The following is a 16,902-nucleotide window of genomic DNA, read 5'->3' on the forward strand; positions in this document are numbered from 1 at the left end:
AAAAAGGAGAATTTACAACGGACACTGCAGAAATACAAAGCATCCGAAGAGACTACTTCAGGCAACTCTATGCCAATAAAATGGACAACCTGAAAGAAATGGACAAATTCTTAAAAAGGTATAAACTTCCAAGACTGAACCAGGAAGAAATAGAAAATATGAACAGACCAATCACAAGTAATGAAATTGAAACTGTGATTAAAAATCTTCCAACAGGGCTTCCCTGGTGGCGCAGTGGTTGAGAGTCTGCCTGCCAATGCAGGCCACGCAGGTTCATGCCCCGGACTGGGAAGATCCCACATGCCGTGGAGCGGCTGGGCCCGTGAGCCATGGCTACTGAGCCTGTGCATCCGATGCCTGCGCTCCGCAACAGGAGAAGCCACAACAGTGAGAGGCCCGCGTACAGCAAAAAAAAAAAAAAAATTCTTCCACCAAACAAAAGTCCAGGACCAGATGGCTTCACAGGTGAATTCTATCAAACATTTAGAGAAGAGCTAACACCCATCCTTCTCAAACTGTTCCAAAAAATTGCAGAGGAAGGAACACTCCCAAACTCATTCTATGAGGCCACCATCACCCTGATACCAAAACCAGACAAAGATACTACAACAAAAGAAAATTACAGACCAGTATCACTGATGAGTATAGATGCAAAAATCCTCAACAAAATACTAGCAACCAGAATCCAACAACACATTGAAAGGATCATACACCATGATCAAGTGGGATTTATCCCAGAGATGCAAGGATTCTTCAATATACGCAAATCCATCAATGTGATACACCCTATTAAAAAATTGAAGAATAAAAACCATATGATCATCTCAATAGATGCAGAAAAAGCTTTCGACAAAATTCAACACCCATGTATGATAAAAACTCTCCAGAAAGTGGGCATAGAGGGAACCTACCTCAACATAATAAAGGCCATATACGACAAACGCACAGCAAACATCATTCTCAGTGGTGAAAAACTGAAAGCATTTCCTCTAAGATCAGGAACAAGACAAGGATGTCCACTCTTACCACTATTATTCAGCATAGTTTTGGAAGTCCTAGCCACGGCAATCAGAGAAGAAAAAGAAATAAAAGGCATACAAATTGGGAAAGAAGAAGTAAAACTGTCACTGTTTGCAGATGACATGATACTATACGTAGATAATCCTAAAGATGCTACCAGAAAACTACTAGAGCTAATCAATGAATTTGGTAAAGTAGCAGGATACAAAATTAATGCACAGAAATCTCTGGCATTCCTATACACTAATGATGAAAAATCTGAAAGAGAAATTAAGGAAACACTCCCATTTACCATTGCAACAAAAAGAATAAAATACCTAGGAATAAACCTACCTAGGGAGTCAAAAGACCTATATGCAGAAAACTGTAAGACACTGATGAAAGAAATTAAGGATGATACCAACAGATGGAGAGATATACCATGTTCTTGGATTGGAAGAATCAATATTGTGAAAATGACTGTACTACCCAAAGCAATCTACAGATTCAATGCCATCCCTATCAAATTACCAATGGCATTTTTTACAGAACTAGAACACAAAATCTTAAAATTTGTATGGAGATACAAAAGACCCCGAAGAGCCAAATCAGTCTTGAGGGAAAAAAAAACGGAGCTGGAGGAATTAGACTCCCTGACTTCAGACTATACTACAAAGCAACAGTAATCAAGACAACATAGTACTGGCACAAAAAGAGAAACATAGATCAATGGAACAGGATAGAAAGCCCAGAGGTAAAGCCACACACCTATGGTCAACTAACCTATGACAAACAAGGCAAGGATATACAGTGGAGAAAAGACAGTCTCTTCAATAAGTGGTGCTGGGAAAACTGGACAGCTACATGTAAAAGAAAGAAATTAGAACACTCCCTAACACCATACACAAAAATAAACTCAAAATGGATTAGAGACCTAAATGTAAGACCAGGCACTATAAAGCTCTTAGAGGAAAACATAGGAAGAACACTCTTTGACATAAATCACAGCAAGATATTTTTTGATCCACATCCTAGAGTAATGGAAATAAAAACAAAAATAAACAAGTGGGACCCAATGAAACTTAAAAGCTTTTACACAGCAAAGGAAACCATAAACAAGACCAAAAGACAACCCTCAGAATGGGAGAACATATTTGCAAACGAATCATCGGACAAAGGATTAAGCTCCAAAATACATAAACAGCTCATGCAGCTCAATAGTAAAGAAACAAACAACCCAATCCAAAAATGGGCAGAAGACCTAAATAGACATTTCTCCAAAGAAGACATACAGATGGCCAAGAAGCACATGAAAAGCTGCTCAACATCACTAATTATTAGAGAAATGCAAATCAGAACTACAGTGTGGTATCACCTCACACCAGTTAGAATGGGCTTCATCAGAAAGTCTACAAACAACAAATGCTGGACAGGGTGTGGAGAAAAGGGAACCCTCTCGCACTGTTGGTGGGAATGTAAATTGATACAGCCACTATGGAGAGCGGTATGGAGGTTCCTTAAAGAACTAAAACTAGAACTACCATACGACCCAGCAATCCCACTACTGGGCATATACCCTGAGAAAACCATAATTCAAAAAGACACATGCACCCCAATATTCATTGCAGCACTATTTACAATAGCCAGGACATGGAAACAACCTAAGTGTCCATCAACAGATGAATGGTTAAAGAAGATGTGGTACATATATACAATGGAATATTACTCAGCCATAAAAAGGAACGAAATTGGGTCATTTGTAGAGACGTGGATGGATCTAGAGACTGTCATACAGAGTGCAGTAAGTCAGAAAGAGAAAAACAAATATCATATTTTAACACATATATGTGGAACCTAGAAAATGGTACAGATGAACTGGTTTGCAGAGCAGAAACAGAGACACAGATGTAGAGAACAAACGCATGGACACCAAGGGGGGAAAGCCGCAGTGGGGAGGTGTGATGAATTGGGAGATTGGGATTGACATGTATACACTGATGTGTATAAACTGTATGACTAGGGCTTCCCTGGTGGCACAGTGGTTGAGAGTCCGCCTGCCGATGCAGGGGACACGGGTTCGTGCCCCGGTCCAGGAAGATCCTACATGCCGCGGAGCGGCTGGGCCCGTGAGCCACGGCCGCTGAGCCTGCGCGTCCGGAGCCTGTGCTCCGCAACGGGAGAGGCCACAACAGTGAGAGGCCCGCGTACAGCAAAGAAAAAAAAAAAAGTATGACTAATAAGAAAACAAATCAGTAAATAAATAAACATAAGAATAAATAAATAAAAAAGAAAAGGCCATGTGAGCACTGAGCAGGAAGACGGCCATCTACAAGCCGGGGAGAGATGCCTCACCAGAAACCGACCACGTCAGCACCTAGATCCTGGACTTCTCACCCCCAGAGCCATGAGAAATAAACGTGTGCTCTTTAAGCCTCCCAGTCTCAGTCCAAGCAGACTGAGACACTATAATTATTTCAAAATAAAAAGTTGAAAAACAAAACTACATCTAAGGCTAAATTCCAGCAAATACGAAAAAAAACAAAAAAAAGAGAGAGAGAGAGAGACAGTCAGCTGCAGTTTCAGTGGCAGGAAGAAGATTTGCTGTGAGAGTAGAAAATGAATTTGGTGACTAGAGCAGAGACCAAGACAGTTAAGGATAAAGACAGTGAAGAAAAAGGACTCACTGGTGAAAGAGGTTTTAAACCCCCGTGGAAGAGTCTGGGCTTATTCTTTCTCCTGTGAGTTAATAAAAATTCTCTGTTCTTGCCCATGAAGAAGACAGCTGTCCGTTTTCCAGGAGCTGGGCTGATAAAAATTCGTGGCCACCCAGCAGTGTGCTGGTTGTGAGACTGGCTTCTAGTTGCCCCTGTGCTTCTTGTGCTCTGATTTTAATCCAACAGCCCCCACAGACCTGAGCTGCCTTTTCTGCAAAAATCAAAGGTGAGCTATCATTTCTAGAGAAACCTCCTCTCGGGAATTTTACATAATGTTCTGAAAGCCAGAAGTAACGGGTCCTCTGGAAACGGTAAGCAAAGAGTATTCAGCAGCCTCTGTAACAGCAGTGGTGTCAGTACCAGACTTCAACCTCTTTAGCCCTCAAAGGGCATGGATGCACGTAGTGTGCTGAACACGTGCACATCACAAGAGGCTGTGCTCCGTCCAGAATTACAGCTGGAAAGGAAACAGTCGACAAAACGAAACGACAGCCTACCAAATGGGGGAAGATATTTGCAAATTGTTTGACCAATGAGAGATGAATATCCAGCATGTATAAACAGCTCATACAACGTAACATCAAAAACAACAAAACAAAAGCAAAAAAAAAGAACCAACCCGGTTAAAAAAATGGGCAGAAGACATTTTCCAAAGAGGAAATGGGGATGGCCAACAAGCACATTCAAAGAATGTGCTAATCAAGGAACTACAAATCAAACTAATCAAGGAACTGCAAATCAAAACCACAATGAGATACCGCCTCACACCTGTCAGAATGGCCATGATCAAAAAGAACACAAATAACAAATGTTGGCGAACATGTGGAGAAAAAGGAGCTCTAGTATACTGTTGGTGGGAACGTAAATGGGTGCAGCCACTGTGGAAAACAGTATGGAGGTTTCTCAAAAAACAAAAAATAGAACTACCACAAGAGCCAGCAGTTCCACTCCTGGGTATATATCCGAAAAAAACCAACAACACGAATTCAAGAAGATACATGCACCCCAGTGTTCATAGCAGCACTATTTACAATAGCCAAGACATGGAAGCAACCTAAGTGTCCATCAATAGATGAATGATAAAGATTATACATATTTTTTATACACACACACACACACACACACACACACACACACACACACACACACGCACAATGGAATACTACTCAGCCATGCAAAAGAATGAAATTTTGCCGTTTGCAACAACATGGATGGACTTGGAGGGCATTATGCTAAGTGAAGTCAGACAGAGAAAGACAAATACTGTATGATATCATTTATATTTGGAATCTTAAAATTACAAAAAACTATTGAATATAACAAAAAAGAAGCAGAGTCACAGATATAAAGAACAAACTACTGATTACCAGTGGGGAGGGGGTGAGGGAGTGGGAGACACAAACTATTTGTGTAAGATAGACTCAAGGATGTATTGTACAGCACGGGGAATATGGCCAATATTTTGTAATAACTGTAAATGGAAAGTAACCTTTAAAAATTGTATAAAATTTAAAAAAAAATTTTTTTTAAGAATTACAGCTGGGGGCTTCCCTGGTGGTGCAGTGGTTGAGAGTCCGCCTGCCGAAGCAGGGGACACGGGTTCATGCCCCGGTCCGGGAAGATCCCACATGCCGCAGAGCGGCTGGGCCCGTGAGCCATGGCCATTGAGCCTGCGTGTCCGGAGCCTGTGCTCCGCAACGGGAGAGGCCACAACAGTGAGAGGCCCGCATACTGCAAAAAGGAAAAAAACAAAAGGCATTACAGCTGGGACACTGCTGTCCAGTTGACTATTGTCAAAGGCACGCCCCTTTCTTCCTCATTTATTCATCCAGGATGTCCTGTCCATTTGTTTGGAAAATGATGGAAAACGAATGATCACAAACAGAAATGCCTCTCCCTTTTGTAGAAAGAGCCATCTGAAGAGGGACTAAAGAGGGAGGGAGATTCCAATGCAGGCGCTGAGCCGGGGGAAGCGGGGGTCCATCCCCAGCAGCCCAGCACTGCTGTCTTGCCCAGATAGCCGAATAAATTTAAACAAACTCCAGCTGCATCCTGACCATTTATGTCAGAGATGTGCTTTTTCCTGTAAGTGTAAACCACACTTCTGACAGCTTTTATGGACAAAAATCAAGTCTTTCTTTCATGAACATTTATTCCTTCGGTGCAGCCTCCCGGTGGCAGAGACGATGACCTCCCATAAGGTCCACAGGCATCTTCAGGACCAGGGTGGGGGGGTGATTGGCTGCAGGGCAGAGAAGATAATTCACTCGTCTGTGCAAAACGGGAAAGGATTTTGAGTCTCGAGGCTGGAGATCATACTATCTACTCATTGTATATTTTATCTTAAAAAAAATTTTTTTTTAATTTCACAGGTACATATACCAGGCTCAGGAGGCTCTTTGTCACGATCCTCTTGGAACAAATGCCGCATGTTACTGGGGAAAACTAACAGGAAACCTAGCATGTACACACTTCTAACCTGATTCCCTGAAGCACTTAATTATAACAACACGAGGCTGGGTTTCGGCTTGTTCACGGGGCACTCGCACCTTCTCTCTAACCTTGCTTCATCACAATGTCCTTAAGAAGTGGAAGCCGATCATTTATCAGGATCATTTCAAGGCAAGGGATGGGGGGCAAGTCACTTATTCCCTCTTCTCCTGAGAGCATCAATCTGCTTTTCCCTCTCTTGACTCTTGCTGGTGTCTGAGTCTATGGGAAAGTGTGCTTTACTGTGAACTTTTCTCTAGGCTGTTCTATATGCTGAAACCAAGAGACTAACAGAAGACAGAGACTTTAAGACACATAATCTGGAAAAAAAATGTGGAAAGACAGCTTACTCATGCATTCAACAAACATTTATTGAGTGTCTGCTTTGTACATGGCACTGGGCTGGATTCTGTAAGAAACAGAAACATAAATGATATCTGCCTTCCAGAGCTTAAACTACAGCAGGAAAGACAGTCTTTAAATACACACACACACACACACACACACACAGTGTGCTAATTTCCTTTAGTGGAAGGGAGGTGTTCTATGGACCACAGAGGAGAGACCATCCAAAACCAGAAGTAGGAAGGGGTTTCTCATCATTTAGGCTCTACTGCTGGCTAGACCCCTGGTCTTGAACAAGTTACTTAGCTACTCTGAGCCTCAGTTTCTAAAAGCTTTCTGCTTTTAGAATCTGCCTTTAAAGTCAAGATGGTCTCGATGAGGCCTCTAGCACAAGACCTGACGCTCAAGGGACATTGGGTGGGATGAGTGATATAACCAACCATGTGAATATGACTTGAGGAGAGAGAGCTCACCATGGGTGGAGGTAATCAAAGAAAGCTTCACAGAGAAGAGGGGGTGTAAGCTGAATCCTGACAGGTGAGTCAGGATTTAAAGAGGAAGAGGAAGAAATGGGAGTGGATGTGGGGAGACGGAAACCCTGGCAAGACGGAAATGTCATTGGTGAAGGGCAGAGGTAGGAAAGGCAGATGCGTATGCAATGAGTAGACGTGTCCGGATGGAAGAGAAGGTCACAGTGAAATCAGAGGACGGGTGTCAGCATTGCAGAGAGCCTGGAAGACGGGCCTAGGGGTTCAGGGTATGTTAGGACTCACGGGACATAAGGACCACCTTGTCTGACCCTTCATTTTACAGGTGAGGGAACTGAGACTCAGAAAACTTGCCCCAGGCCACATCGGTAGTAAGCCTCTTGAATGACAGTCTCATGTTATATCCACTATGCAGTGATTTTCTAATGGGGTGCTTTGGAACCCTAAGTTTCCATAGAGGGGCCTCAGTGGCCTCCATATGAAAAAGGGGCGAGGAAGCTGGGGCCATTCCAACAATTTACCACTTGGATATACTAGGTGGTCGCATGAGGTCTCACTTGGGCTTTTAGAGGAGTCTCCTAATCAAAAAAAAGAAAGAAAAAATATCTCCACTTTGCTACAGCATGGTAGTTAATTAGTTAGTGATTATAGACTAGAGCTTTTGAAGATTCTGACTACACATAAGACTGACTCTTCTTATGAGAGGTATAAGCAAGAGGTTCATGCAATGTAGATGCACATGGAGGTCCAGTCCTGCCAGAACTTCATGGAGAATCACTGCACTTAACTTGGATTCTGTTTTCAAGACTCAGAGTCTCCGTATGATACCCTGTAATAAGCAGTTATTTGATACATAAACATCTAGCTGATGTAAGAGAAGAGGTAACTACTCCAGAGCCCCAGGACCCGAGACTATTCTAGGACTCTTCTACTTCCTTAAAGCCCTTGACGTGTTGTATTTAAGTTTGAAGAGTTTCCAGGTTTCTTTCCTGTGCTGGCCAATGTTCATTTTGACCTCACGGGGGAAAGTAATAGGAGAGGGGAGCGCACAAAGAGGAAATACGTGTGTGATGGGTCAGAGATGATTAAAGATGATTTGAATAAAGTATTAGTGTCCAGCAGGTTTGCAGGAATGAAGAGTGATTCCGGATACTCAGGTGCCTTACAAAATACAAAGCTGATTGTCAGAGGCTAGTTTATGTCACACCTGAAGTGAGCTTTTCTTTAGAGCAAGACTGTAATCCTAAGAAAGCAGCTTTTAAAGAAATCAAACTTGATCGATGGACAGTAAACCAAACAACAGACACATTGGTCACTTCCTTTCTGCTGTTGGCTTCTACAGACCAGGAATTAGCACACACCTCTGTGTGTGTGTGTGTGTGTGTGTGTGTGTGTGTATTGTTGTTGTTTTAACCCACAAAACAGCCCTGTGAGGAGGATACTTCCCTCATCTTACTGATGAGAGAACTGACTCTGTAACTTGCCAGGTCCCATGAATAACAACACAGGGCAAAGCTGATTTCAGTCCAGGTCTAGATAACTCAAAACGTTGCACTTCTAGAGCAAAGCCCAGACTCTGGAATATTCAGTAGACTTGTTGCCGCTGCTTTGACTTGAGTCGATAGTTTATGGTGGTTGGTAGAAAAACAAGGTTCGGAAATCAGGTGGCAAAAGCCGGGCCCTTCTCTTAGTGGAGTCAAGTGCGTGCGGTCCTGCCTCCCAGGGGCCTGGTTCATCCCTTGAGAAGTAACTGCTCCCCTCCTGCTCCCTTTCAGCTCTTCGTAAGAGAACCTGAAAAGCGCCTGGGGGTGAGGGGAGACATCCGCCAGCACCCCTTGTTTCGGGAGATCAATTGGGAAGAGCTGGAAAGGAAGAAGATTGACCCTCCGTTCAGGCCTAAGGTGGTAAGGAGCCTCCGGGGCCCTGTGGTCCTGCCAGCACAGTCCTCACATCACACCCAGGCTGCCGGGGCCTCGACTTCCCACCCACCCTCTGCAGTTCTCGGAAGAAAGTCTTCTTTAATCAGGCTGTTGGGCTGGGGGGGAGGGGGTGTTACTCACTGGCAGAATTTAACCTGTGTGATCAAATGTATTTGTGTGAAGAACGGATCACCACGTGTACATGCCTTAGACTGAACATGTATATGTGGGGATGACCCTCAGATGCCATGTGGAGCTTTGCACAGGGTGTGTCCAGGCTTCGGGGTCACAGTCCACATGACCCAAACCTGAGCATAAACCCTGCATCCTTTGACAGGAGTTTTGGATCCATGTTTTCTGTGATATTTATGAAAGTTTCTTGGACATTTGTCATCTGTTCATATAACTACAGACCCCAATGGTAATTGGTAGGTGTTTCTTCATTTAAGAAGTAAACTGATACTTAGAAAAAGACTGGTCTCTAAATTCCCATGTATATACCCACCAGCAAGAGTCACCAACCTCCCCGAGAAAAGGCAGAACTTCCTGGGTCACCATAAAATGAAGCGAAGATGAGATGAAAAAAGTTCCGGAGATGGATGGCCCAACACGTGAATGTGCTTCATGCCCCTAAACTGTACACTTAAAATGGCTAGAATGGTCATTTTTAGGTTATGTACATTTTACCACAACTTAAAGAGTAAATAATAATTTTTTACGGAGGACAGCAAAGTGGTGGATTTGCCATCTTTACCCATTCCTAGTGATTCTGGGAATAAGGTAGCAACGACCTGGGTAGACATGAACCATCTTCGCATGGGGGTGGCACAGGCTCGTGGATTTCAAAGCAGAGCGTTCACTCCAGAAAGTATCTTCTGTTATTAGTCGTGCCAGAAGCAGCCCTGTGCCCCCAGGGCAGGAAGAGTTAACTTGTGCTCAACTTTTGTCCTAAGCTCTGGAGATGTTCCAAGGGTCCTACCGGCTGGCCTCTAGCACTCTTATTATTCGTAACAGCACCATTTCTGCTACGTGGGTTAATAAATTGTTTATGATATGATGAATTTTTGCCTTTTTCCAGCTCATCAGAACAATGTCATTCATGTCTCAGCTTCCATGGTAGACTACAATGGACTCAATATTTTCCACATAAAAATCAGACATTTCAGCTATGCTTTCCCTATGGGACAATTCCCAATTCCTCCCATAGGAAGGGATTTCCCTGACCCATGGTCTGAGTGGCTATTTGTAGGCAGAGACCACAGACCACTGGCCTCAGCAGCTCAGGGGCCCCCTTGAGGGTGGGATGGGCCTGGATCTTAGTCACACTCACGTAAGGGTGACATTTGATTATGGTTGCTTTTAATCTTAGAAAGCTGAAGTATACACCATACTGAACAGTATTTATAAATGGGTCTCTTTTTCTGTCATGGGCACCAGTGGACCAGGTGACCAGAAGGGAGCTCACCCCAGTCTGTGTAGTCTCTGGAAGACAGTCCAAGATGTTTAATAATAAAATCAATGTGGGATGCTTTTCCCATATAGGCCATTACAGAGTATGAGTAGGGTTCCGTGTGCCATACAGTAGGTCCTTGTTAGGAATCTCAGACGGAGTGGATACACGTATATGTATGACTGATTCACTTTGCTGTACACCTGAAACTAGCACAACGTTGTAAATCAATTATACTCCAGTAAAAATTTTAAAAATAAAAATCAAAGAATAAAATTAATGTGGGTAGGGGAACCAATGGTAGTGAAGGATACTGATCACCGGGATATATAATCTGCAAAACTCCCGCGGTCCTGCGCCCCCTCTGCTCCCACCCCAACCTACCACTCCCCCCCCTCCACTATCCCCTGTAGACTAAAAAGACAGACATCAAATTGGGGCTTACCACTTTTTCAAAGGTTGTCAGTCCTGCTTCATGTAAAGTTATCTGAATGTACACATGGAATTCCTGTATACGAATTTAATTACACTACTGATACGCTGATGGGTCAGGATCTTAGAGATGTTCAACAAAGGCCCTACACAATCATCTATCAGTATCACTTTCGTTTATTGGCAGGTGCCAACGTTTCCTTATGCAGATTATAGCCTGGATGACAAAAGCCATGTCTTGAATGAATCATGAGTTCAGTGGCTGATTTTCCTCTCTTTTTCTCCCCACCCCTTAAACGCTGGTCAAGAAATCACCGTACGACTGCAGCAATTTCGACAAAGAATTCTTGAATGAAAAGCCCCGGCTGTCATTTGCAGACAGAGCGCTGATCAACAGCATGGACCAGAACATGTTCCGGAACTTTTCCTTCATGAATCCAGGGATGGAGAAGCTGATATCCTGAACTCGCCTCTCCAGACACACGAAGGGATTTGCTTTCTCTCTGTGAACTGGTTCAAGTGACACTTCTTGGGTTCCTTTTCAACTTGGAAAAGAAAAGAAACACTCAACAATAAAGGCTGAGCTCTTTGACCTCCACACGGACTTTGCATCTGTAGCCAACAATAAAGGCTGAGCCCTTTGACCTCCTCACCGACTTTGCATCTGGAGCAGAAACCAGCTCTGCTTCACTAATGACGATGCCCTTTGGATTCTCCCCTGTCATCTCTCACAGCCACTCTTGAAGTTAGGTCCTTCCTTACTGTAGTTATGTACTTGAAGATGGTTCTCCGCACTGTGAAAGATTTGAAGACTTAATTCCACTCTAAGTTATGGCTCTTCACCTGGGCACTGCTGACCAGTGACATATGTGTTGACTCAAGGAGCAGAGTCCAGACTTCTCAAGACTGAAAGTGCACACTGCCTGGCGTAGCACGGGCACCCACTCGGCCGCAGACAAGTAACCACTAACCCATTTTGTTCTGTTCACACCTGGGCGAGTGTCAAGGGTAGGGGGTAGGGGAAGCCCTGAATAGGTTCTTATGGGAATTCTTCATAATAAACATGCTTGTAACTTGAGATTTACACATTCATTCATTCTGCTTTAGCCATGAAATTCACAGGCGAGAGGAAAGTGGGGAGAGTTCGTGTCATCCACGTGCAATGTTTACTAGACCCCTACTCTGGTTATCTTGTCAACGTAGAAATTAAATTTAGAGTCCAATAAAGATAGAGTCATTTTACTCCTGCCAATAAAACCTTTCCATCCATCCATTTTCAGTTGATTTCAGTATCAGTGGCAGTTTCTCATTACCATCCTCACATTAGAACAGGAAAAAAAAAAAAATGAAGGGCGTAATTCTTCTAGAGAAAAGATAACCCATCCCTTTATTATACCATTACTGATGATTTGATGACTCCTAAGTCTCTTGAGAGAGACATCCTTCAAGACAAAGACCCATGCATGCTATTTGCAGTGATCTTATTTAATAAGAATTCTAGCTATCCATGTTTAAAATATCTGTGCTGTGTGTATATTTTGATAAAATGTTGTGACTTAATGACAAAGAGGTGGATATGTAAAAATGGAATAAAAAAAAGAAAGATGCCTCTTCATAGTTTAATTCCCTACTTGCCCCTCCCCCCGCCCCGAACTTGGTTCTGTTTTAGTTATCATCAAAATGCAGCTAGAATTGAGTTAATGTTTTAAATTTTGAGAATCATTAAAAATCCCCAACAGGAGAGAAACTCAGATAACCTTTAAGTTATTGGTATTATATTCCTCCTTTCCTTCCCCACAAGATTTCTTTTTTTTTTTTTTCCACTCACTTTCCAACATACTTTATTCCAGATTCCCTACACAGCCTTCAAAGGACCTGCAGGATGAGGTCTTTAGCCTCCTACTCTCAGCTTTGCTCAACTGGCTTCAGTCCTAGTGGTTTCCCCACCACCCTGACACAGTCCTGCCTCAGGGCCTTTGCATTTCCTGTTCCCAGTACTTGGGATGTTCTTCCCCCAACAAGCTTCTTGAAGGAGTGATCTCCAACCCCAGAACTCAGCTCTGCCCTCCAACTTCTCTCCTGACGCTGCTTCCCCCAAGGACACCCTCTTGCCAGTTCATGTGGAATGTTCTAGATCCTCATCTACCCCTCTGCAGCTTTTTATACAAGGAAAGACCCTCTGTTTGATCTCGGCCCCTCGGATGTTCTGACACAGCCCTTTGCTCTTTCATCCCCTCCACCTTTGATTACCCACCCCCCGCTACCCCCGGCTGGCCCCTTTCCCTCCTTCCCCAAATCACCTCCAAGTCCCCTCTTCCCTCCTTGCTTTCACTTCTCCTTGGTTTTCTCCTCCCACGCCATGCCTTCAAGAACGCGCAGTTGCAGACAATCTCAATCCTCATCCCCAGTTCTAGCCTCTGCCAGGCTTCACACAGGTTCCACTAACTCATCCTGTTCACTTATGATCTTTATCTCTCTTGTAGTCCCTCATTCTATTAACAGCACCATCATGGACCTGGTCATCCAGGCTCAGAACCACAGAGTCCTTGTTGACTATCCCCTCCCCCTTTCTAACCTCCCTCTCTCTCTTACCAAATTCTTATGATTCTGCCTCTGCAACTTCTCCAAACTATATACTTATCTCTACTTTCTCTCCTGCTGATCGTGCCTGGATTATTTAATAGCTGATAAACCAGTGTCCCCATCTTAAGTCTCCTTCTCCATTTTAATTCACATATACAACATATAAACTGTAGAGTGGGAATAACTTTTCCTCTACCTCTTAGGTTCAGTACCTGAGGGCCTGTGAATTAAATTAACAAAATACTGATGAGCAAGAGAAGCATGCTTTTATCTACACATGCAACATGCATACACGTGATGAGGCACTCAAAGGAGTGGTTAGAATTTGGGGCTTAAATAGCTAACTTACCAGAGGAAAGAGAGGAAGAAGAAAAGCCTCCAATGCAAAGAGCAAATAGGGGTTTCAGGAGACAAGAAAGTTTGTGATAATGTTTGTCCACATAGGTATGAGTGGTCTTCCTGTCTTGTTTTCTTCAGGGCCAAAAACTGCCCCCAGATGGAGATTTATGGAAGTAGGTTTACTGTTAGCCTCCCTCCTGGGATCAGACCCAGCCCAAAGAAGGAATTCATGGTGGTCCTTATTTCTCTTAAGTGTCTGCTTTTAGTTAAAGAAAGCTCCAGGAAGGCCTCTCTCTGCATCTATTGAATCTCAAATATCTCTAGCTTAAAATAATTTTTACTATTTATGAAATATAGAAATATTATCTTCAGAAATCAAGGTTATTATCCCACACCCTCATGTTCAAAACGCTGTGTAATCTTCCCTGGCTGAACCCCATCCAGGGCGCCCCATCTTGTCCCCAGACAACTTCTCTACCATCACCTTTCATCTCTGCCTTTCACTCACCTGTGCTCCCACTGATCCGGATTTCTTAGCACTGCCCGTGAACCCCCATCATTTCCTGCCTCCAGGCCTTCGGGAAGCTAGTTTTTCTGCCTCGAATGCCGTATTCCCACAAGTTCATGTCTTCCTGTCTCCCAAGATGCACTTCAAGTATCAAGACTGCCGTGAAATACTCCCGACTTGAGCTGATGTATCTCTCACCTTGTTAAGTTCCCATCCTATTGTATTTCTCTGTCCCTTTCCCACGGCACTCACCATTTTTTCATCAAGCTCTACAAGCATCTGCTTTGCCCCTCTTTCTAGACTGTACACCCCTGAGGGCAGAATCTCTGTCTAGTTTGTCCTTGCCACATTTCCTTGGTATATTCGGGCTCAAAATGAGTTGTTGGGCAGGTGAGGAAGTAAATGAATGTACTGTGTGGTGTCTGAATGGTGGCCCCTCCAAAGGTATGTCCACCTGGCACCTGCGAATATGACCTTATTTGGTAAAGGGGTCTCGGCAGATGTCATTAAGTTAAAGATCTAGAGGTGAGAGCATCCTAGATTTTATGGCTGGACCCTAAATCCAACATCGGGTGTCCTTACAAGAGACAACAGGGAGAAGAGAAGGCCAGGTGAAGATGGAGACAGAGAGTGGAGTGAGGCAGCCCCAAGCCCAGGAACACCTGGGGCCGCAAGAAGCTGGGAGAGGCCAGGACGGGTCCTCCCCTAGAGCCTGCAGAGGGAGCGTGGTCCTGCCAACACCTTGACTTTGAACTCCTGGCCTCTAAAACTGAGAGAAGATACGTTTCTGTTGTTTTCAAGTCACCCAGCTTATGGTAATTTATGACAGCAGCCTTGGGAAATTGATACACACTAGTCTATGAAGCCAGCAGTGCGCTAGGGGAAGGCGGCAGTGAGCTTTGTGCCATCCCGCCCATCCGGCCACCACTCGTGCAGGCGGGCCATCCCATCCCTGCCAGGCCTTCACCTCCCTCCTCCCACGGCACAACCTCCCACCATCGCCCAGCTTCTTGTCCACGTGAATTCCCCATCGCGGTTCTTACTCTTCTCTCCATTTCTGTCCTGTCACCTCACTTCCCTCGCCTGCTTTTTCCCTCACCGGCCTTCAATATCCTCTTTGACTGCAGAGCTCAGTTTTTCCAGACACACAGGAAGAAAGCCTCTCTCCGGCTCTTCGTGAGTTGGCAGCTCTTTCTTCCTGCCGGTGGGACATCCACACCGCGGTTTATAAACGTGTCAATGTGGTTAAAGAAAATACCCAGTGACACTTGTGAAAGCGCAGGAAGGATGACTGTTCAAGGGGGACTGCAGCGATGGGTACTGCAGTAGCGGGGAGGCTGCATGGGAAAGCGGGGGTTTATAGAGAAGGGACGGGGTGCGGGGTGGCGGTGAGGGGCAGGGCAGTGGAGGGAAGATTACTAAGAGGAAACAGCAGCGGGAAGGTGGATTCTGGCTGAACCGACCTATCAGGATTCTTGCTGAGGCAAGCCAGGTGATCAGACCTCACCTGGGGGACGAGGAAACCAATCAGGTGCCCAGAGTGAGGGTTCTGGTTAAACTGACTTAGCAAGATTCTTGCTAAAATTGGACAATGCAGAGACAAACACAGAAACCCTTAGTTGAAAAAGAGTTCAGGAAGGCTGAGTGGCGTTTGGTCAAGGGGAGAATCTTTGACAGTATTTAGAACAAAGATCCAGTTGCAGCATCGCGAGGGCTTTGGGATCACAGCTAGTTAAGCTTTCCTCTTGGTGCCAGAACTACTTCCACACAATCCTGAGAGCTTGTTGGCCCCCCTACTGTGAACACACTGTTTGGAAAAAATCACTTCCTATGATCCCATGTGTAAGCTGAGATGTGCTGGGGACATGGGGAGCTACGGAGAGACTGTGGGTTTGGAAACCAGACAGAACTGAGGTCCAGTTCCAGCTCAGCCATGATAAGCTTTGCAGCATCACTTAACCTTCCTGGATGAGATTTTCCCACCTATAAAATGGAGCTTATGGTCCATTATGAGAATAAAAGATGCTCCTGCATGGTGCGGGGAATTAGTGGATGCTTCCTAATGAGAGTCACTTGATATTTTCAAGTTGATCATGAACCTGAGGGAAGATTATCTATCTATCTATCTATCCACCCATCCATCATATCTATCGACCTATCTATCATCTATATCTATCTATATCTCTAGCTATTGATATAACTATATCAATATATCGATAGATGATAGATAGATAGATAATGATGGATGGGTGGATAGACAGATAGGTAGTCTAGTGTGTCTTATAAGTCAAATCAGCAACAAGAGGAATCATTCTTGATTGTCTCTGAGAAGTAGCTCAGAAACAGCCTCTCTGACATTAACTGAGAGTGCTGTGTCCAGCCACCTGGGCCTTTACAGTGTGGACAAAAGAAGACTGAACACCATTAGTGGCAGGGAATTCTTTTGTAAATGCACATCTCCTAGTTCACATATGGTCTTCAAGTTCAGAATGTCTTCTAGGTAGAGTCCATTTATTTTGTTTCCCCTCCTGCTACCTGACAAGAGAAGGTTTTTGGAAACAGACTCTGTCTGGTCCAGAACGATTCCAGCCCTGGCCAGGGTAAGGACAAGTACCAACTGGAAACAGGAGGCTAA

The 16,902-nt window shown here is 44.2% G+C and overlaps 1 protein-coding gene across 1 annotated transcript in view; it reads left to right on the top strand.

Annotated features, from left to right (window-relative positions):
* Window positions 1-12,169, top strand: part of PRKCQ (protein kinase C theta) — a 153,176-nt gene extending 141,007 nt beyond the window's left edge. Inside the window, exons 18-19 of the mRNA XM_032623438.1 lie at window positions 8,812-8,940; window positions 11,146-12,169. Coding sequence (XP_032479329.1) covers window positions 8,812-8,940; window positions 11,146-11,301 — 285 coding nt within the window. The 3' untranslated portion in view covers window positions 11,302-12,169. The remainder of the gene's footprint in view (window positions 1-8,811; window positions 8,941-11,145) is intronic.
* Window positions 12,170-16,902: the final 4,733 nt, after the last annotated feature.

The sequence above is a fragment of the Phocoena sinus genome, chromosome 2 (assembly GCF_008692025.1).
Source record: "Phocoena sinus isolate mPhoSin1 chromosome 2, mPhoSin1.pri, whole genome shotgun sequence".
In the NCBI taxonomy this organism is placed as follows: Eukaryota; Metazoa; Chordata; class Mammalia; order Artiodactyla; family Phocoenidae; genus Phocoena; species Phocoena sinus.